We start from the raw sequence: 23,839 nt of genomic DNA, 5'->3' as shown, positions 1-23,839 counted from the left end.
GCCAAGATTGTATTCAGACAGCTAGCTTGTATCAAGCTAAATGAGGTGAAGTTCAGCTTGACACTATGGAGTGTTTCATGTTTTTTTAAAATAGTCTTGTTTCTTTGAAGAAGAAAAATCAAGGCAGTTCCTTTTTTCTTAGAGGTTAGCTGAAGCAAGGGATTCTTGACAGAGGTATTTGATCTTTGTAGTTGGACAAAGTTGTGTCAGTGCACCAGAATCTGTACCTTACTATTCCCAAATTCTTCACTTAATAGGATGAAACATTATGCAAACATGCAGTATTAGATGACACCTGAATAGCTGCAACACCAGTCTCTCAAAAGCAAAGTTTAACCTTGACTATCTTTTACTTTAATAAATATCATGTAGTGAAGAAAGATTTCTCCACAACCAGAACTGCCTTAACAATTAAGAACAGCCTCCTCTCAAGTATTACAGTATCCTCCAACCAGAATCTGATGGATTACCCCATCCAATCAATTCCTGCAGCCCGATTAGCACAAGTAGACACAACTAGACAAACCAGAGCTCCTGCAGAATCCAAGAGTGATAAGAATTTAATGCTGTCTGATTAATGAGATTCCAGATCCATTTTCTCATGAGATCATGTTCTTTGGGAGGGGGAGGGGGAGGGGGTTATCAATAGGTGGCATAGCATGTTTGTCCTGTAAGTAACCCTGTTTAGGATTGCACCCTTAGTATTTTTACCCATTGGCTTCAATCTATCCTTGACGGCAAACTGAAAGAAGAAAAGAATTCTTAATAGTAAATGTGTTAATTACAAAGCTTATCTTGCATATAATTTAGGTGGTATATAAATGAGGTGAAAAAGAAGAAACATGTCGAGTATATTTTTGGAATATTTAGTATTACTTGATGTCTCTCTTTCAAATTTAAGTATCTTCTCATGTTTGTTTAATTGGAATTTCTAATAATGTGATAATGGACATGTCTGTCTGTAAGTGCAAATGCATGTAAATGTGTAGAAGGCACCATCCACTGAACAGCAGATTGCCCTTTTACATGCTGGAGAAGCTTTTTTGTAAACAGTGAAATGATTTGTTTTTTCCAAATAATGAACTTTTGTTATATTTATGTTTATTTTCATTCAAAACTTACAATAGGTAAGGCTAGGTGAGGAATTTATGGTTTATCAAAAGGAATTAGCCCAAAGGCCTGATGATTTCTTAGAAATATGTTTCCTGCCCAATTTTACAGATTTGAAATCAGAAAAACAAGTTAGACTACTTTCTTTGAAACATCAATTGTCTTAGAACTGATACAACTCTGCAGCTACTTGCATGTTAGGTTGATGTACATTACACACACACACACACACACACACACACACACACACACACACACACACAAACATTCCCTTGGAGCTCACTGTCCTTGCCATAGCTCAAGATCACCATTGTGCACGTGGCAATGAAGGCAGGAGAAGCAGAAATAGTTTGCTTGTGTATTTTTTTATAGGGCTCTGCCAGCTTCAGAAATGTTGAGGAAGAAGTGCTTTAGACCACAGGGAAGCACTACACCTTTTTGCTATTCATTAGAAGCCTGGCCTTTTTCAGTCTTACATGCAAGTTGAAAAAAATAGAGTGGCCATAAATGAGTAAAATTTTCTCCAGCAGAAATATTTGTAGTATATTAACTGCTCAAAAAGTAGCACATGGCAACTGTTCTGCAGGTATGAACATCTACTGTAACCACAAAATCATTTTAAGAAGGTTTCTGCTGTTAATCTGAGATTTGAATTTGTATTTCAGCCAATTTAGCCCAAAGTTTCTGTTGCTAAATGAGACATTTGTTTACTGAGGTTTGCCCCGTTTTACCACCTTTCTTGCCATAGTTGATAAGTGAATCACTGCATTTGTTAGCAACATGTTTGTTAAGTGAATCTGGCTTCCCCATTGATTTTGTTTGTCAGAAGTTCACAAAATTGGATCTCATGACCCTGGGACGTTGCAACTCTCATGAGTCTGTTGTCAAGCATCTGAATTTTGATCACATGAGCACAGTGATGCTGCAACAGTCATAAATGTGAAAACGATCATAAGTCACTTTTTCAATGATGTTGTAATTTTGAATGGTCACTAAATGAACTGTTGTAAGTCGAGGACTACCTTTACTGTATAACTATTCCTGTATTGTACTAACTTTTGGTTTACTTTAACCATAATTTAGTAAACAACCCAGAGTGAGCTTGAAGATAAAGTATCTATGTTTACAGGATCAATTTCTAGTTTGTTTTCTCTATTTAATTTTTTCTTGGCTTACCTCACATATGTGAACTGGGCACAAAATAGGATGCTGTAAAGAAACCATGCATCCCCAGCCATACAAAACTGCAAAAAATTGGGTTTTAATGACTAAAAAAAGGTTGTGTTACTGATCATCATTTGCATAGCATGATAAAATAAAAATGAAGGACTCATTTAGTGATTTAGCTTGATCTTTTTTATCATGTCCCATTTTATTGTAAAGAGCCTGAGGATATTTGTGGTCAATTTAATCTTTTGGTGAAAGGAAGCCATAAGTGTAGCATTCCCTTTCCTTGGAGGGAGGGGTCTGTCTTGTGTTTTTAGAATGCAATTTCTACTCTAGAGATCCCTCCCTTTTTTGGAGGCGGGGGGGGGGGGAACATGGTTTCAGCATCTTCACCCATGGCTTCCATATCTAGTTATATGTATGTACAATGTAAGTAGTGAATATAATTAGAACAATATTGCAGTTTTTCAGGGTTTTTTATATAAAGGTAAAAGATTGTTTTGAGGGATAATTGCCCTACAGTGGGCTGATGTTTGTGGTAGTAAGTTTTCCAACTCTTTTGGTTTATCCACTGCCTGGGCGGTGATATTGCCAATGCTTCATAATGACCCAGAAATGTAAAACCAATATATTTCACAGCAGGTTATTTAGTATTTTCATTTGTTCCCTGTTTCAACCAAAACAGTCATTAGCATTTTTGAATTAGCATTTCTATCAGAACAGTGGGTTTAAAATCTCAGAAGGCACCATCATGATAATGTTAATCTTTTGGCTGGGATTTGCAGAACAATCTCTGCAGTTTGCTAGACAAGACTATTAAATTAACCCCAGGAAGCTCCCAAGAGAAAACCATGCTATCAACCTGCTCGAGGGAAGTAGTAATGAATCTCTGAGGCTTAACTAATAATTCTCAGCCTGCAATCCCAACAGCAAGACAAAGAACAGCTTTCTTGGCAGTCAAATCACCACTTCTGATGGGGACTTTTGTCCCAGACCTGCATAGGAGGCCACAATTCAGGAGATGCCACTGTTGCACAGTGTTTTGATACAGCCCTCTGGAAAGAAAAACAGGCAAAGAGCACTTCTTTGAATTGTTAAGCAATTGGTGAACTGGTGCTTGATTCCTTTCCAGGCACAATTCAAAGTGTGAGTGTTAACCTTTTCTCATATACAACTTTCTCCATATCAGGATGCCTATGTCGCAAACATTCAATGTAACTATTATATTGTATATTTTAGCATATTTATGTTTGTGTTATTAATCTAATTTCTCTTTCAAATGTGGTTTGAAAGTCAAAATTGTTAAAAACATCATATCATTTGCTTGGACTTTGTATGAAAAGCAATTGAAAATCATTATCAGAAACTTAAACCAAATGAAGCAGCTTTATATTTAACCAGATTGTTGGTCCAATACTTTTTCCTGCAAAAGCAACTGAGATCTTTGCAACTAGAGATTTGGCAAAATGAAGCTGCATATAAAACGTGTTTTGCTATTGAAGAATGGATTGCATCACCAAAATAAACTTTTAGAATAAGCAGCATTAATATTTTCATTGGTAGCACTTACCACTATCATTTCCTTTTTTCCTTCAGTAATATTTCTGTGCTGCCTGTTAAAAAGCAACCAAAATGATTCACAGTGAACTAGCAATAACAGCAACAATAACAAATATTTTAAATGCTAAAGCAATAAAATCTGCAAAGTAATTTAAAAGACATAGTGAAGGGAACAGTATAGTTCCTAAATGCTATTTTTTAAAATCAGAAAGTGAGTGCTGATCTCCTGATCTCCTATGAGCTTAACAAAAGAACCCGACTTTCTGCATCTGAGACAAGTTTATAATAAGACAGTCAGACCCTTTGATTGCCCAGTAGTCTTTAGCCAGGTAAGATTGTAAGGATCAAAGCCCATAAATTGAATTGGACCAGAAAATAACTGTTGTTTTTGGAGTAGGTCATTATTATAATTATATGTAATTATAAGCTATGGTACATATTTTTTTAAATTAGTTAAATACAGTGACCAAGGTCATTTAATTTTGAATTGGCGCATCATCCTGGAAACAGTGTAAGCTAATTACCCTCATCCAAGAATCCTAGGGAACAAAAAAAAATCCTTTAATGACTCTCCAAAAAAGAATTACTTTTGGTTTTCAAAGTTTATATAAATTACAATGCAAGCTAATGAGAATGTTATTTCTCTGATCACTTTTATAGGAATATTATATTTTAAGGTATTGAAGATTTTTGCACTGAATTCACATGAAACCATGCTGATGTCAAGGTTCTGACTGACGAATCCAATGATCTGAGATGATCGAATCTCTGATGCAAAACTTTATTGAGCACATCATTTTGGTACAGGTGAAAGGAAAACCAGCTCTGGTTATTTCGCACTTAATTTGCTATATTAAAAGTATAAAAGTCTCCCTCCCCCAATTATAATTCAGATAACTATTATGAGAGAATGTCTTTAGTTCTCAATAAACAAATCTTGAATGTCCTTGGTTCTCATAGACTGGACTCTTGATATCAGAAGTCTGCATTCCATTCTTTCCTCCCTTCCCTCCCAAGCTAAGAAGCAATAATGGCTGAAACAGCATAAGCATTCTTTGAGGCTTGATAGCTGAATTATTTCCTGTGGATTTCCCCCAGTGTTAATTGCAAGGCAATAGGCATTGCACAGTCTGGGTTTTCTTAACAAATTAGCTAATGTGAGAAATATACTGTTATGTTCTCCTGTGTCATCATTCTTCTTAGTCTATGTTCATGTTGCTTATTTGGCAAAACCAAACTTCTAGGCCACTATAGCTATTTGACATGTGGAAAGCAATTGCTTGAGCCATAACATGATTTGCAGAGGGATTTTTTTAAAGGTGTTGATATATGTGAAAACATAGAAAGAAAGGGAGAAATATATTAAACACAGTCTGGCAATAAAGAAAAATAAAATGCAAGTTATAACATAAAGACATTGTGTTTGAGTGCAAAAAAAATATATGGAAAATATATTCAGGGTAGCTATGATCATTTACAATCAAAGACCAAAGCACACTTCTAAGTGTAATTATAAACATCATGCCCATGCTTAGAATTAAAGTACTATCATGGCAATTCTGACAATTCTGTGTGCCAGAAAGTATGACACTTGATATATAACGAGCAATTTTTAGAAGGGTATAGTTGAGCAGTCAAAAAGCTTGAAATGTAACCTCCTACTTGTTGATAATTATAGCTTTGGTCTCCACGGAGCTGTTCAGCATGCTACTTATATGATCACAGTATATTTGGCAAGATTTGAGAGTTGGTTTCAACTGTTTTTGCCAATTCACTTCTCTCTTGAGACAAACTTACTGTATCTGCAAATTCCTCCAACCCCCCAGCTGGGATCTTTTTTGCTCTTGAAACCAGTGGAAATATTTTATCTCTGATCTCTACAGTGTTTTCTTCTTCTGAAGGATGAAACCGGACAGTTAAAAAATTAAATACATTTTCTATATACACAAATTACATAAAGTCACATGTCCCTAATAACTCTAAAAATACGAATCCCAGGTATATTTATGCAATGGTATAAAATCCTTGAACTCTGGAATAATTGTAAAACAGCTGTTTATTGTTTAAGAACCATAAAACAATAAAATCAACCATTTATAAAATCTAAAAGTCTAAAAATGGACTGTCTTAGCTTTCGCTGATCCACTGTCAGCATCATCAGAGTAGGCATTAGGGGCTGGGGAGTTTGCTTATAAATCACATGATCAATGAGTAGGGTGTAAAGTCAATTGGGTTTATAAGCAAACTCCCCAGCCCCTAATGTCTACTCTGATGACGCTGTCAGTGGATCAGTGAAAGTTAAGACAGTCGATTTTTAGACACTTAGATTTTATAAATGGTTGATTTTATTGTTTTATGGTTCTTAAACAATAAACAGCTGTTTTACAATTATCCCAGAGTTCAAGGATTTTATACCATTGCATAAAGTCACATGTAAAAAATTGCATAATGCTTATTTAAGAACATAAGAATATCCTACTGAATCAAACCAAAGGCCCTTACTAGTTTAACTTTTGGAATCCCATATGGTCAACCATAAGTTTCTGGTTGCAAATTGAAAATATAGACATATCCTTCTCCTAATGGCTGTTATATATGGGGAAAATGTACAGAAAGTTCTTTGACATTCGGAAGATAAGAATAAGATGCTAAAAAGAGACAGATGTTTGGCCACATTTGACTTAGTGTTGATATTATTATATACCCATCTTTAGGCAAAACTACTTGTATTTCCACTGAAGATACAGCATTACATTTAAGATGTGGAAAACAATTGAAAAATATACCTTGCAACGTACAGGGGTGCAAAGATACCTCTCTTCAGATTATTAATGCAGCCACCTCATTGTAAGGATTGTACATCTTATTTCAGAAGCTACTCTTAGCTGTTTGCATGCATGTACAAAGTTATGCTTGTGGCTCTACCTTTACACACACACACACACACACACACACACACACACACACATATATATATATATATATATATATATATATATATATATATATATATATATATATATATATATATATATATATATATATATATATATATATATATATATATATATATATATACATATATATATATATATATATATACATGCTTTCTATGTTTCACAAAGTTTAACTCTATTAAGATGTGTGTCTTGTGAACAGGGTATCTATAAGGATTTTTGAGTCACCTGCATAGACAAATGGAGTACTTAGTAGTCCTTGTTTAGCAAATGTCCTCTACCAACCATTCACAATTATGATGAAAAAGTAAAATGAGAGTACCTGAATAACAGAAGGAGAAATTGAGTGGTGTTATATTGCTATGCCTTTACAAGTCCTGCTTTGTGTTGTCTATACAAATCAGTCAGTTTCATCAAAAACATTACAATGGTTGGAGTTAAAATATGTGGGTTTTTAAAATTATTTTTGAAAAAATGCTGTGAACTAAGTGAAATTAATGGGTGGAGCTTACCTGTTCCACACTTCTTCCCCCTTTTTCTTTTGTGCCTAAATAAAAGATCAATAAGAAAATATATGTAGTTATCAACTTTCTATTATTTAGTGTGTCTTCAGCCATTTCTTCAAACCTGCTATAGAACAAATGTTAAATCTTTAACAAAGCTGTACATGGAGTCTACTTCTTGATTGCCTATGAGCAATATAACATTGTCTAAATCATAATATGTTGGTTGTGCAATATATTAAGTGACATCCCTAGCATGACACATTTATTTCTGTTCCAGGTGCGGCAGTCTACTTGGTTCATTAAACCCTATGTCTGGTCCTGGGACAAGCATCACTATTTTTAGTAATTTAGGGCCTTCTTTTAATTGATAGACTTATATGTTGTGAGAGTTAGTCAAATCTCTGTAGCTGAAGAATATGCTAATCTCAACACCAATTTGCTTCTTGATTAACTGAATGTAAAGAAATGAGTGTATTGTTGCTTAATTATTTTTTCTCCTTCAACTTGAAGATGATCTTAAAGTTTCCCAGAGGTTGACAGATGTCTAATGTTGATTCAATTTTTTTTAATTTTGTTTATATTCTGCTGTTGTTCCAAGAGTTCAGTGTGATTTCCATAGGAGCTCTCTTCATTTTATCCCCAAAACAACTTTGGGAGATAAGTTGGACTGAGAGAGAGAGAGCAGCTGGCCCAAAGTCACCCAAAGAATTTTTTTAGCTGAGGATGGATTTGAACCTGGGTTTCCCCTGTGCTAGGTCAATACTATAACTGGTACACAACATTGTCATTTCTTTGTAATTACATTAATTTCTTGGGGGTAATGAAAGAGAACAGGAAATTGCTGATAAAAAATAAGGGGGAGAAGCTTTTCTTCCTCAGTGAGACAAGCCATTGTGGAGAAGAATTAAAGATTACATTATTTTTAATATACATATAGAGTTATTTATTGGCCAAGTATGATTGAACACACGAGGAATTTGTCTCCAGTGCATAAGCTCAGTGTACATACAAACAAACAAACAAATTCAATAAATAAATAAATATAATTAGTGTACATACAAACAACATGTACATACAAACAAAAAATGTACATACAAAAAACAAGGTAATATAATCATAATATACTAATAGGAGAAGGTAGTAGAAAAGATGAGAAGGATAATAGTAATACTTGTTGCTGATAGTTGCAAAGTCATGTCCAACCCATCGCGACCCATGGACAACATTCCTCCAGGCCTTCCTGTCCTCTACCATCTTCTGGAGTCCATTTAAGCTCATGCCTACTGCTTCAGTGACTCCATCCAGCCACCTCATTCTCTGTCATTTCCTTCTTCTATTGCCCTCAATCTTTCCCAGCATTAGGCTCTTCTCCAGTGAGTCCTTCCTTCTCATTAGGTAGCCAAAGCATTTCAGTTTCAACTTCAGGATCTGGCCTTCTAAAGAGCAGTCAGGGTTGATCTCCTCTAGGACTAACCAGTTTGATTGCCTTGCAGTCCAAGGGACTCGCAGGAGTCTTCTCCAGCATCATAGTTCAAAGGCCTCAATTCTTTGGATCTCAGCCTTTCTTATGGTCCAACTTTCACAGCCATACATTGCAACTGGGAAAACCATGGCCTTAACTATACGCACTTTTGTTGGCAGGGTGATGTCTAAGCTTTTTAGTATGCTGTCTAGATTTGCCATAGCTTTCCTCCCCAGGAGCAAGAGTCTTTTAATTTCTTGGTTGCAGTCCCCATCTGCAGTGATCTTGGAGCCCAGGAAAATAAAATCTGTCACTACCTCCATTTTTCCCCCATCTATTTACCAGGAATTGAGAGGGCCAGATGCCATGATCTTGGTTTTCTTAAAGTTGAGTTTCAAACCCACTTTTGCACTCTCCTTCTTCACCCACATCAAGAGGCTCTTTAGTCCTCTTCACTTTCTGTCATTAGAGTGCTATCATCTGCATAGTTGATATTTCTCCCGGCAATCTTAATTCCAACTTTTAAATTATCTAGCCCTGCCTTTCTCATGATGTGCTCTGCATATAAGTTAAATAGACAGGGTGACAATATACAGCCTTGCCGGACTCCTTTCCCAATTTTGAACCAATCAGTGATTCTGTGTCCAGTTCTCACTGTTGCTTCTTGACCCGCATATAGGTTTCTCAAGAGACAAATAAGATGGTCTGGTACTCCCATCTCTTCAAGAACTTGCCACAATTTGTTGTGATCCACACAATCAAAGGCTTTAGCATAGTCAATGAAGCAAAAGTAGATGTTTTTCTGGAACTCCCTAGCTTTCTCCATGATCCAGTGTATGTTGGCAATTTGATCTCTAGTTCCTCTGACTCTTCAAAATCTTGCCTGTACTTCTGGAAGTTCTCGATCCACATACTGCTGGAGTCTAGCTTGTAGGATTTTAAGCATAAGTTTACTAGCATGTGAAATGAGTGCAATGTTGCGGTAGTTTGAACATTCTTTTGCATTGCCTTTCTTGGGAATTGGAATGTAAACTGACCTTTTCCAATCCTGTGGCCACTGTTGAGTTTTCCATATTTGCTGGCAAATTGAGTGTAGCACTTTTACTGCATCGTCTTTTAAGATTTTGAATAGCTCAGCTGGAATACTGTCACCTCCACTAGCTTTGTTGTTGCTCAGGTTTCCTAAGGCCCACTTCACTTCACATTCTAGGATGTCTGGCTTGAGGTTAGTGACCACCCCATCGTGGTTATCTGGGATGCTAAGCTTGTTCTTGTACAGTTCTTCTGTGTAATTTTGCCACCTCTACTTAATGTCTTCTGCCTCTGTTAGGTCCCTGCCATTTTGGTCCTTTATCATGCCCATCTTTGCATGAAACGTTCCCTCCATATGTCCAATTTTCTTGAAGAGATCTCTGGTCCTCCCTATTCTATTGTTTTCTTCTATTTCTTTGCACTGTTCATTTAAGAGGGCATTCTTATCTCTTCTAGCTATTCTCTGGAATTCTGCATTCAATTGGGTGTATTTTTTTCTTTCTCCCTTGCCTTTTGCTTCCCTTCTTTCCTCAGCTATTTGCAAAGCTTCCTCAGACAGCCATTTTACTTTCTTGCATTTCTTTTTCTTTGGGATGGTTTTAGTTGCTCCCTCTTGTACAATGTTGTGAACCTCCATCCATAATTCTTCAGGCACTCTGTCTATCAGATCTAATTCCTTAAATCTATTTGCCACCTCCACTGTATATTCATCAGGGATATGATTTAGTTCGTGCCTGAGTGGCCTAGTGCTTTTCCCTACTTTCTTCAATTTAAGCCTAAAGTTTGCAACAAGAAGCTCATGATATGAGCCACAGTCAGCTCCTGGTCTTTTTTTACTGACTGTATAGAGCTTCTCCATCTTTGGCTGCAGAGCACATAGTCAATCTGATTTCTGTGCTGAACATCTGGTGATGTCCATGTGTAGAGCCGTCTCTTGGGTTATTGGAAAACAGTGTTTGCTATGACCATCGTATTCTCTTGACAAAATTTTATCAGTCTGTGCCCTGCTTCATTTTGTACTCCAAGGCCAAATTTGCCTGTTATTCCGTTATCTTTTGGCTTCCTACTTTAGCATTCCAATCCCTCATGATGATAATGACATCATTTTTTGGTGTTAGTTCTATAAGGCGCTGTAGGGCTTCATAGAACCGGTCAATTTCATCCTCTTCAGCAACAGTGGTTGGGGTATAGACTTGGACTACTGTGATATTGAATGGTTTGCCTTGGAGTCGCACTGAGATCATTCTGTCATTTTGGGGATTGTATCCCAGTATTGCTTTTCTTACTCTTTTATTGACTATGAAGGCTACCCCATTTCTTTTGAGGGATTCTTGCCCGCAGTAGTTTACCTGATGGTCATCTGAATTAAATTCACCCATTCCTGTCCATTTTAGTTTGCTGATTCTTAAGATGTCGATGTTCAGCCTTGTCATCTCTTGTTTGACCATGCCCAGCTTTCCTTGATTCATGGATCTTACATTCCAGGTTCCTATGGAGAAAAAATCTTTACAGCATCGGACTTTCCTTTCACCACCAGATACATCCACAGCTGAGCATCCTTTCGGCTTTGGCCCAGTTGCTTCATTCTTTCTGGCACTACTAGTACTAGCCCTCTGCTCTTCCCCAGTAGCATATTGGACACCTTCTGACCTGAGGGGCTCATCTTCCAGTGTCATATCTTTTTGCCTTTTGATACTGTCCATGGGGTTTTCATGGCAAAGATACTGGAGTGGGTTGCCATATCCTTCTCCAGTGGATCACATTTTGTGTCTTGGGTGGCCCTGCATGGCAAAGCTCATACCTTCATTGAGTTATGCAAGCCCCTTCGCCATGACAAGGCAGTAATCCATGAAGGGGAATAGTAATACTACACAGGTAAATATCATTAGACACAAGACAGGGAGTTAGATGTTCGGCAGAGTGATGGCACTTTTCATCTAGTTGTTTTTGCATGCAATGCCCTGTCCCAAGGGGAGGAATTGAAACAGTTTATGTCTAGGATATGAGGGGTCTAGATATTTTTTCAGCCCTTTTTCTGACATGTGTAGTATATAGGTTGGAATGCAGTCTGGTTGTAATTGTTTTTTTCTGCATATATTCAAATTTTTATTTCAGATTATGGTAAAGGGAAAACCAGATAAATCATTAGTGACTGTCAGAACCCATTTTTTGGTGGGGGAGCTTTTTCCTTTTCCTTTCCCTTTTTTAAATAAATATTTTATTAGAATTTTTTAACATAACATAAAACATTCCGTAATTTGTAAAACAGAATGTTGTCTGGGTAACATTTATAAGACAGTCCTTAACCATTAATTTCTATGATCTATATTCCATATGTTAATTTCATTTGATTTCCCCTTTTCCCAAAGTATCTTTCTTTGCAAAACATTATATTAAGACAATTCTCATTATTTTAATTAACAACAGTTAAGTATATAGTTTCAATAATCCTATTTGTCATTTTAGTTGCTGTATCATAAATCCTGTTATTGTGTTTATTTAAGGCTTATTTCTCCCCCTAAATTCTAAATATTCTTACAAGTGACAATCTTTTCAACACTTAACTATATTTACATTGGTGGGTTTCATTCTGTTTTTTCCATATAAACCTTCTCATGCTTTTATATTTCTTAATCAATAAGTAAAAAAGTAAAAAGAGACAAGAAAAGAGAGAGACAAAAAAGAAGAAAAAAAGGGAAACAAGAAAAAGAGACAAGAGCACTGAGATACAAAAAATAACATATAACTTAAAATATGTATCCCTCCTAATTTAATATATATTTATTCCCTCAATTTCTTATTCTTTTTGACCATAGCTAAGAATGTATTTAATCTGTTTAATCTTTAAGCATTCCTTTCAATAGTTCTAATCATCTAATCCTTTAACTCTCATTCAAAACACATTTTTATGCTTTTCTTATTGTCACATTTAAATAACTAAAACATTTGCTTTTGTTTAAATCATTTCAACTTTTTTCAGAAGAAAAAAAACATATTATATTAGTTAAGGGGGAAAAAATCATCCCTCTAAGAGTAGTATATTTCAAAGTTTTTACATTCCTTTAGCCCTAGTCAAACAAATGTTTCTTTTTAAAGTATTCTTTCTGATAAGCTCTATCTCTTTTCTGAATTTCCATTTTAGTCTTCTTTCTCTGGCCATTGCCTTTCTTAATCAATATGTTTTGCTGCATCTTTTTTTTCCCTGTAAGGAATTTTTTCTCATTCTTTTCCTTATCTTCAAAGTTGCTTAGATGTGTTGGAATATTTCCCATTTGAATTGAATCATATTTTTTATTTTATATGGTTCCATCTTCAAATCTCTATCCTCAGAATTACATTTAGTCATCTCTACTGTATTTTCCTGAGAAATTTCTTGAAGTGAAATTAGGTTAAAAATAAGTTGATTCATGCTCTCAAGGTTGTTCTGCATTTTCTTGTATTTTAAAGTCATTGTCCTTTGAAATTTTTGCCGCTTATCATATGTTTCATTTTGTAAAGTAATCATTTTATACGGTTCCATCTTTAAGTCTCTATCCTCAGAATTTTGTTCAATCATCTCTACTGTATTTTCCTGGGAAATTTCTTGGAGTGAAATTAAATTGGAAATAAGTTGATTCATGCTCTCAAAGTTATTCTGGATTTCTATGTAGTTTAAAATCATTGTCCTTTGAAATTGTTGTCACTTATCATATGTTTCCTTTTGTAAAGTATTCATTGCTTCAGCTTTGTTATTCTCACTTTGTTTACACAGCTGCATTTTCTAACAACTTTGAGGTTCAGAGAAAAAAAATCCTCATCCACCAGCAGGTGTCAGCATTTGCTTATTTTCATGTCTTTCTAGTCTCTTTTCTCTCTCTAAAGAGTAAGTTTCACCGCTAACTAAAAGGGGGGAGCAGAGTCCCCCTCCCCCTTTCCTTCTTTGAAGATCTCTTATTTTGGGGACTTTCTTCTTCAGGAAAATAGGTAGGATAGAGAAAATCAATATTCTTACCCAGATTCAAGCATGCTGTTTAACATCCACTTAGTTTAAAAGCTTATGGCTTCCATTGTTTCAGCTATGGCTGGACATGGAGTTAGCCAGCCTTTTCTTTCATTGGTTTCTGGGAGGCTTCTCCTGGACTGTTCGGAGAGACCGCCATCTCTCCTAAGTCCCTGGGATTTCCTTCCTTCATTCCACCCCTTCAGGGTGGGTTCTGGCCCCTTAGGGTCCCCAACAAAAAGAAATTTCAGCCGAAGGATTCGGCATTCCCAATCTTCCAACTGCGCTGAAAAACAGAAACTGGAAGCCCCCTTTTCCTTTTCTTTTCTTCTCTCTGGGCTCTGCCATACTCCTGGGGGCAAGGGGGAGGCTTTTGGGGGATTGTATTTGTATTGGCCTTTCACTTAGCTGCTATAAGAGTTTTAATTGGGGGTTTTTATATTTTTTCAGGGATTAAATTTAATCTTTTTAATTGTTTTTAATTTTTGTATCAATGTTTTAAGTACCCTGTAAACTGCCCTGAGTCCTTCGGGGAAGGGCGGTATATAAATTCAATAAAATAAAATAAATAAATAAAATAAATAAATAATATATCCTCTCCGCTTCCTCTATTTGCTTGCTCTTTGAACTATTCTCCCCTTGTTGCCAACCTGGGGTGAGAAAGGAATGCCTCTGGCCATCTGGCTTATCTCTCGCTGTGGAAGGGAAGGTGTGAAGACCCAGCAATGTTTTCACAACCTTGGGAACCAGTCTTTTCAGCCTTGTTCCCACAGCAGACTTAACACCTGGGGATTGGCCATTTGAACTGACCAGATGAACTGTTGGGGTGGGTTTACTTTTTGCTCCTTTAACCTATTGATTTGAGTGGGAAACCAACAGATCCTGCCTTCTATGCCTGCTGTCAACTTCTAATAAAAGTTCCTTTTGGGATGGAGTTGATCCAAGAGTTCTGCTTTCTTGGGAAGAGGTTTTGAAGCGGGTCCTTACATTAGCCTTTTTTTTGTCTTTCTCTTTCAGTGAGTATGTTTTTGAACACATTAACACCCAAATTCTATGTTGCCTTGACAGGCACTTCTTCGTTAATCTCAGGACTTATTTTGGTAAGTACTAGATCTATTTTTAAAATATTTTATAATCTTCTATAATACATTGGATTTCACAGCTATATGTTTTTTGTCTTTTTCCTGCAAGTTTCCATATTTATATATATTGTATAATTCATATTAGTCACAAATTAATCTGAACATTAAGTCTTGTTCTGTGGAGCAAATTTGCTACAGTACATACTAGAGAAATCATACATTTGTCAATTAGGATAGAAGAAAACCAATTTGTTCAAAGTACACTCTGTGTATTAGTTCAAATTTCTGACCATGAAACTAGAGACATATATATAAAAACAAAGACTCTAATGCAGGGGTTCCCAACTGGGGTGCTCGCACCCTCTGGGGCTGCTAGACGATATTCCAGGGGGTGCAAAAACTTGCATTTAGAAGTTTCAAAATTATAGTGTATATGCATAATTCATTATTTTGAACTTTTGTAAGAGGTGCTAGAATATATCAGAAGTGTTCTAGGGATGCAGGGTATAGAAAAGGTTGGGAGCTGCTGCTATAATGACACATTAAAGATAAATATATCACAGTTTAATTTATTAGATATATGCATGATACCTAATATATGAGGGCAATTCAGAAATAAAACTCCATTTGGGGTTATCAATGACAGACACTCTCAGATAAAGAACTTTTATTATACATATTAGAAAACTACATCATTATATTACTTTTTTGACATAATTGCCATTCAAATTGAGGCACTAGTCTTAACTTCTTACAAGGTTTGAAATTCCTTAGTTGTAATCATTTGGTGCCAAATCTGGGCTGTGGGGGGGGGTGATCAAAAACATCCCAACGGAATTGCTTCAAAAGTTCTTGGAAGCGTCTAGTGGTCTGCGGGCGAGTATTATTATGAACCAGCACACTGGAAGTCAGCATGCCCTGACGCTTGTTATGGATGGCTTGTCTGAGTTTTTGTAATGTTTCACAGTAGTCTTCGGAATTGATGGTCAAACCATGCTCCATGAACTTCACTAGCAGTACTCCTTTGGCACTCCTTCACATTTGGCAGGATTTTCTATGGCACCACTTCCGGTGTGGTATTGGTTCACAATAATGCTTGCCCACACATCACTAGATGCACCCAAGAACTTTTGAAGCAGTTCTATGGGATGTTTTTGATCACACACACACACACACACTATAGCCCAGATTTGGCACCAAGTGACTACTACTAAGTAATTTCAAACCTTGTAAGATGTGATGACAAGTGCCTCAATTTGAATGGCAATTATGTCAAAAAGTAATGTAATGCTGTAGTTTTGTAATGTGTATAATAAAAGTTCTATATCTGCAAGTGTCTGTCATTGATAACCAAACAGAGGTTTATTTCCAAAATGCCCTCATACAATCTGTACTCCAGCTGTAAATTCAGAGTGATATGTTCAGCTGATTAGCTGTTCAAAACCTTAAAAAGGAAGAAACTTGGGAAAAACAGCCATTTCAGTAGTGAGTTGAAAGAAAGTTCTTGCATATCTTCTCAGAAGAATATAAGGTAGCCCATAGGTGCAGAAGTTATACACTCAAATTAACAACTCTTATTCAAGCAAGGCTAGCTGGCAACCAAGAAATTCTGTCAAGTCCCAAAGAGCTGTCATTTGAATAAAAGTGCCTTATTGTTGCTTTGTTTGGCATTGCTAAATAACAGTTTCCAACCTTTATAATTAATGTGTTTATGACATCAATAATTGTTAAGATTAAATACACATTTACATATAACTTCCTAAAGTTCTGATTTATGATTAAATTTGTTACGTTTTAGGCCTTTTCTATCGAAAACCCCAGATCAGAATTTAAAATTCTTTGAAAGTGCATTAATACAGTTAGTCATTTATAATAGCATAATCCTAAATGCATCATCTTAAAAGCAAGGTCTTCTTAGTTTTAGGAGACTTATTTGTACAGAGGAATTTTTTCTGTACAAAATTTCAGCAAATCCCATAATTAAATTATCTCATTTGTGCCATTTGTTATTTATTTGCACAGATTAATCTGAATGCATTGTGCTAAACTCTGAATGTCCATTTATTTATTGTTTGGGGTATAATAAAAATGGCCTGCAGCTTACATTTATTAGCTTAATACCAGAAATGGCTATCTAATTTGGTGTATTAAACTTAACATTCTTTTTTGCCTTTATGTTATAATAGCAATAAAGTAACTAAAGGCTTACTGTCTTTTCATGGTATATGTTGAGCTATCTCAAGCCCTACTCAGTCTAAATAGGTCCATTTCTTTTTCCACAGAAAATATCATTTGATGATGTTCTCCTTTAATAAATAGTACATAATAATTATTTTAAAATATTGATAATTGCCAGTGTATTTTAGTCCTTGATCTTTTTCGCTATCAGAGGGGAAAGTGTTTGAAGGTTTGGTGAAAATACAATTTGATTTACTTTCCAAATCAAAAGGGACATTTCAATTTTAAAAAAATGGGTGCTGCAAATCAATTCTGCCCTTGGAAATCTCAATCAAACTAGTTCTGTTACATAATTCAATTCAAATAAAATCAGATTGATTTGTAACCTTCCCAGCTGACTTCTGATAAGCAAAGTCAGTGAGGGAAGCTTAATTACTTAATTGCTTAATTACCATATAATTCTCTTAACAACTTTGGCAAAAAAAATCATAAAATAGGGCAAAACTTACTTAACTGCCCTGATTAGAAACAGAAATTTGAGGCTCTGTTGTGATTGTAAGTTGAGGACTACCTATGTTGTGAGCCAGTTTTTCTTCCTGTTTGAGGCAGAAATATGTATAGGCAAAAGTGGACAGCTTTTAACACAGTTAAAATTTTTCTGTTCGTATGTGTGTGTGTGTGTATGTAAAAAATGAAGGAAAGGCTCACTTTGCATAGTGTTGAAACATACCTACTACAGCATCATTGGATCTTGAATTTCTGGCCTGGAAAAGAGAACTTTCATAGTGGGAACTACAAAACAGAAGCAGAAATATTTTGGCAAATATTTCCATTTTTCCCATTTTAGTCTATCTTCTTGAATTACCTGACTTTTGTGCTCAGTTCCCAACTCACATTATGTGTAGGCCTCAGTTACTAGCTACTCACTGAGCAACAGAAGTTGCAACAGTGCTGAATAAGTGATGGTTGATTGGTCCTCAAAGTTCTGGCCATCCCAGAACCATCTCCATGGTTGCATGATCCTGATCCTGAGTGCTTGACAACCAGCTCTAGTTAATGATTGTTGCAGCATCCTGTGCTCATGAGATCACAATTTGCAACTTTCCCTACTGGCCCCCCACAGGAAACGTCAATGGGAAAGCCATAATTATTTTGTATTTGGTAAGCCTCCTACCCGTGCATCCTCCTGAGCCTTGCTGTGCTTGTGCTGTGCCTCCATAGCCAGTCATGCATCCCCTCTGCGCACTTGTGCACCCTTTCCCACTCCAAGCCCCACTGTGTTCTTGCTATAATTTTGCCATTCACTCACTCTTGTGTACCCTCACCTACCTGGCAGCAGTCACCCCAAAGTCTGCATGCAAACTACCCCTCTCCAGCCACCCCTCACTCCCTCTCTTATCCAGTAATAGCCACCTACTTGCCTGACAGCCTGCTTGTGAGTTTTCTGGGACTTGCAATGTCCTGTGGGTTTCCAGGCTGATTTTGGTTGTTAGAAGCTAGCAGGGAATTGCAAGGAAGTACTCACTTAACAATCCACAATTCTCACTTAATGATGGCAACGGGATCTGCAGGGATTGCTGTTACTGAGCAATGCAATACAGTCACATGACATCATGCTTTAGAGCCCCATTGTTTAGCAATGAAAATTCCATTCCCAATTGCTGTCATACCTCAAGTACTATATGTACTATGCAATCCAAGTTTCCAGATTTTGGAAAGGTTTTTCTCATAATTTGATTTGTTGTTGTTAAAAAAAATCATTTGGAATATGGTGGACACAATCACATGTGAAGTAAACCAGCTTATTGATTTTGAATCTACTTTTAGTCTTATAGCTTCAGATTCCTTGTCTCTGTCCTAACCTGGTTAATTCTTTCCTGTTACTGTTAAATAAGAAGAATTTCTACATGACTCAAAAGCTTAGTCAACTACCTAATTTGATCTTGTTCTGACAATTTTTCCTAAACTTTATTATCTTGGTCTGGGTCAGCGATAACTCAAAAGCACTAGTGGGATTCAAATAATTTAACAACCGGTTCTCTGCCCTAATTACTGTTTTAAGTACAAAAAAACCAATATACCGAAAGGTAGTTTATTATTTCATCTATTTAATACTTAAGTAAGAACAGGGACGCAGTGGCTCAGTGGGTTAGGACGCTGAGCTTGTCGATCAGAAGGTTGGCAGTTTGGTGGGTCGAATCCCGAGTGCCGCATAACAAAGTGAGTGCCTTTTACTTGTCCCAGCTTCTGCCAACCTAGCAGTTCGAAAGCACGTAAAAATGCAAGCAGAAAAATAAGGACCACTACAGTGGGAAGGTAACAGCGTTCCATGTGCCTTTGCCCTCTAGTCATGCCGGCCACATGACCACGGAGACGTCCTCGGACAAGCACTGGCTCTTCGGCTTTGAAATGGAGATGAGCACCGGCCCCTAGAGCCAGAAACGACTAGCACGCATTTGCGGGGTAACCTTTACCTTTACATTTAAGAACAATAAAAGAGGTACACAATACTAGATTACCATGTTTTCCCCAAAATAAGACTGGGTCTTATATATATATTTTTTACCAAAAGACCCATTAGATCTTATTTTTGGGGGATGTCTTACATTACAGTAGGTGGCAAATGTGCGGGGATAGGGCATGGCCTGTACATGCGGCAGCAGCTCAAGGCCAAAATGCCAGCTTAGTGCCAGACGGTCAGGGAGGGTGCTGAAGCAAGCCAGTGTCCTGCCTGTTGCACCCATGCCGGTTGCCCCTTTCTTGCCAGAGCCAGAATGCTGCCGTGTTTACCATAAGTGCCGGTACTGGTAGATGCCAGTCTTCCCTCTGGGGCTGGGCAGCTGATAGAGAGCGATGGGCCTGTTTCAACACCTGGCACCCTTAGGGGGTTTGTGCTTTCATTCCCTTTCCGAACCAGACTGCTGGCACTTTCAGCCACCTGGCCCTCTTCGCAGCTCTGCCCACACAGCCACCAAAGTGGCAGGTGAAGCACCTGCTTTCCAGCTCCATCACATTTCTCTGTCGCTGCAGAGCTGGAGAGCTTGCCTCACCCACCACCACCCAGATGCCCTTTCTTTCCAAAGCATTTCTTTGTTAACCTTCTTTCCAGCTCTGAAGCATTCTTCTATTGCGTTCCTCCACTGCTGTGTGGAGTCCCACAAACAAAAGAAGTTTGTGGGAGAAGAAAAAAGTTCAATCAATCAATTCCAACTTCTCATGAAAAAAAAAGATCTCACAAAGTTGGAATTGATTGACTGAACTTTTGTTTTTTGGTCCCACAGAAGTTTTGGGACTGCACATGGCAGTGGAGGAACATCAGAGCTGGAAAGAAGGTTAGCATAGAAATGCTTTGGGAAGGGAGAGTATCTGGGGGGTGGGGATGGGGCAAGCTGTCCAGCTACACGGTGGCAGAAAATGCAGTGGAGCTGGGAAGCAGGCACGTTCCGGTTCCAGTGCTCTACCTGCCGATTCCGTGGCTATGTGGGCAGAGCTGCAAAGAGGCCTAAGAAGGGGAATGAAAGGGAAGAGGGTGGGTGGGTAAGTGAGGGGGGATCTGTCCCACCCCACCCCACTTGTTCCACATTGTGCCCACCAAAGCTGCTGCCAAGGTGCTTGACAGATCCTCTCCTCCAATGTAACTTTCCTCTGCCGCCATGTGCAGTCCCACAAACAAAGTTTGCCAAAGTGGATCCCCGGCTGCAATATGTGCTGTAATGGACAGTCAGGAAGTGGAGCAACCGGCATGAGGGGAGGAGGAGAGGGGAGAAGAAAGAGGAAAAGTGGCCAAGTCAGAAGTGGGGCCGTCCCAGCCAGCCAGGCACCTAAGTGCTAGCTAAAACAGTGGAAACTGTGTGTGCGCCTGCTACACACTCGCTCCATGTCAGCCATGCTCTCCATGCCTCGGATCAGTTGCAGCACACCATGTAACGTGGGTGAGCATGTGGCAGGCTGGCACATGGACTCCGTTGTTTTCGGTGGCGCATCTCACTTGGCCACTTTTCCTCTTCTCCCCTCTCCTCCTTCCCTCACGCTGCCTGCTCCACTTCCGGTATCTCCATTGCAGCACACATTGCAGCCCGGGATCCACTTTGGCAATGGCAGGTTTTGTGGGATGGTGAATCCACATTTGTGGCGTGTCTGCTGACCAATTGCCATGCCACTTCACAGGAGGGCACCAAAAAAAGCAGAGTTTGTGTGCGTGCTTGCCTTGCACTCGCCCCATGTCTGTCATGCTTTCCACGATGCACTGCACGGCCAGGCACCAAAGTGCTGCCAAAAACAGCAGAGTCTATGTGCATGCCTGATATGCTGTCACCTGTCAGTTGTGCTCTCCATGCCTCAGATCATCATCAGCGTGCCGTGGAGACCATGGCTGACACAGGTAAGGCAGGTGTGCACACACACACTGCTGTTTTCGGCAGTGCTTCGGTGCCTGGCCAGCTGCTTTGGGTCAGCTGCAGTGCACTGTGGAGAGCATAGTGAATGCTGGGTGAGTGCGAGGCAGGTGCGCACACTGACTTCACTTTTTTCAAGTGCCATTTTAACAACCGGTTCACCAAACTCAAGAGAAAAGTAGGTATCAGTTTTGCTGAACCAGTGAGAACCAGCTGAATCCCACCACTGCTCAAAAGGTTGATGAATATGTCCGGAATTCCAACTTTTTGAGATTATAAGCAGTGCAGAAACAGAGTGCATTTAATATAATAGTATAATTTGTTTCTCCATTGTTTTTATCCTTTTATCCTTTTAAAAAATCTTAATAGAAGCTGAAGAAATGGCCCAACAAACTAAAAGAGCAAAACAAAACTTTTTTGAAAATGCTAATAAGCCGGGTAGATGGCTGGCCTACAAACTGAAAAAAGAAAGAGAGAAAAAACAGATAAATAAATTGCAAGATGTGTGAGGTGAGCTACAATACCAAAATGATATGATAAAAAAATAATAGAAGAATTTTATGAAATACTTTATGGTAAAGAAGTTACCCAGGAAAAAAAAGGCAATACTTAGAAAATGCTAACCTACCAAAGATTCCAGAGAATTTTAAAAACATGTTAAATGAGAAAATAACAGTGATGGAGCTGACAGAAGCTAGAAAAAGACAAAAAAAAACAAAAACAAAACAAGACACCAGGCCCAGATGGGCTACCCACAAAATTTTATAAAAGCCTACAAGATATACTAAGCCCATTAATGCAAGAAGTATGTAATGAAGTATTACTAGAGGTCAAATTACCAAAGACATGGCTAGAAGCCAATATCAATGTATACATGGTTGTACTTTGACAATAAAGGCTCATTCAGAAGCTAATAACACTTTAATACCAAAAGAAGATTCAGACCTGACTCAGATAAAGAATTATAGACCAATATCGTTATTAAATGTGGATTACAAAATCTTTGCCTTAATAATAGGAGAAAGATTGAAGAGATTTTTGATTGAATTTATACATCCAGTCTAAAATGGATTTTTATCAAAGAGACAAATAAAGAACAACCTAAGAATGATCTTAGATACCATGGAATGCATCCAGGGAAACAAATCGCATTAATCTTTTTAGAAAGCTTTTGATAATGTTAACTGGCAATTTATGGTACAATTAAACTATATGGATTTTGGAGAAAACTTTTTAAATATAATTAAAACGATTTACCATAGACAAACGCTAAAGTAATTATAAATGGAGATTTTACAGAGAATTTTAATATTAAAAAAGGTACAAGACAAGGGTGTCCACTATCTCCATTATTATTTATTTTAACTCTGGAAGTGTTGAATAGAAATGTTAGACAGGACCCAGAAATTAAAGGTATGGAGATAAAAGATGAGAAATATAAATTACAAGCATTCATGGATGATTTGGTATTTATATTAGAAGTTCCTTTGGAGACAAGCCCTAAATTATTGACAATGTTGAAGAATTTGGAGAAGTAGTAGGATTGAAAATAAACAGAGATAAGACTAATGTGATAGTCAAAAACTTACAAACAAACAAACAAAAATCAATTGTCAGAAAAAACAGATCTCCAGATAGTTAAATACCTGGAGATATACTTAACAGCAAGGTGTGCGACATTAAAAGAAGACAACTATCTTAAACTATTAAAACAAAATCAGATTTGGAAAGATGGAAAAAATTGCAATGATCAGTCTTGGGAAGAATAGCGATGGTGAAAATTAATATTTTACCCAAACTACTTTTCCTATTCCAAACAATACCTATAAAATTAGAGATTTTTTTTGATGAGCTAAATGCATTGATTTTGAAATTTATCTGGCAAGGGAAAAAAGACAGAATAAGACTGAAATTGCTACAAGAAGCAAAAGAAAATGGAGGATTTGGGCTATCAGACTGGGTTTTATACTATCAAGCAGCTGTATTAACATGGTTTAAAAGAGTGGATAACCCTTAGGCACAAAAGACTACTATATCTAGAGGGACATGACCTACAACTTGGATAACATGCTTTTCTATGGCATGGAAAGAACAAAATCCATAAATACTTTCAAAATCACTATATAAGAAATACCTTACTTCTGACATGGGAAAAGATAAAAATGAAAATCTATATGAAAATACCAGGGTGGATCTTAACAATGGAAGTGTTTGTGCACCCAAATTTAATCAACTACAAGAAACTTGTGAGATACAGAGATATTTTGAATACTGATGGGAAATTACAAACAAGAATTGGAAGAGCAGGACATTGAACTATCTTGGTGGCCACACTTGAAAATGCAAATGAGATACAAAAAAGATGCCAAAACATATGGTTTTTATAAAGATCAAACAGTCTTTGACCAGATA

The 23,839-nt window shown here is 37.3% G+C and overlaps 1 protein-coding gene across 4 annotated transcripts in view; it reads left to right on the top strand.

Moving 5' to 3' along the window:
- ST7 (suppression of tumorigenicity 7) overlaps window positions 1–23,839 on the top strand; it is a 189,005-nt gene that overhangs the window by 75,070 nt on the left and 90,096 nt on the right. For 3 of the 4 annotated variants that reach the window (XM_081331183.1, XM_081331182.1, XM_081331184.1), the window contains exon 2: window positions 14,791–14,873. The exons of the other annotated variant lie outside the window; for it this stretch is intronic. In XM_081331183.1, coding sequence (XP_081187309.1) covers window positions 14,791–14,873 — 83 coding nt within the window. The remainder of the gene's footprint in view (window positions 1–14,790; window positions 14,874–23,839) is intronic. 4 annotated transcript variants of the gene reach the window in all.

This window comes from Vipera berus, assembly GCF_964194415.1.
Source record: "Vipera berus genome assembly, chromosome: 6".
Lineage (NCBI taxonomy): Eukaryota > Metazoa > Chordata > Lepidosauria > Squamata > Viperidae > Vipera > Vipera berus.
The sequence above is the reverse complement of the archived record's forward strand: the minus strand, read 5'-3'. Positions and strand labels throughout refer to the sequence as shown.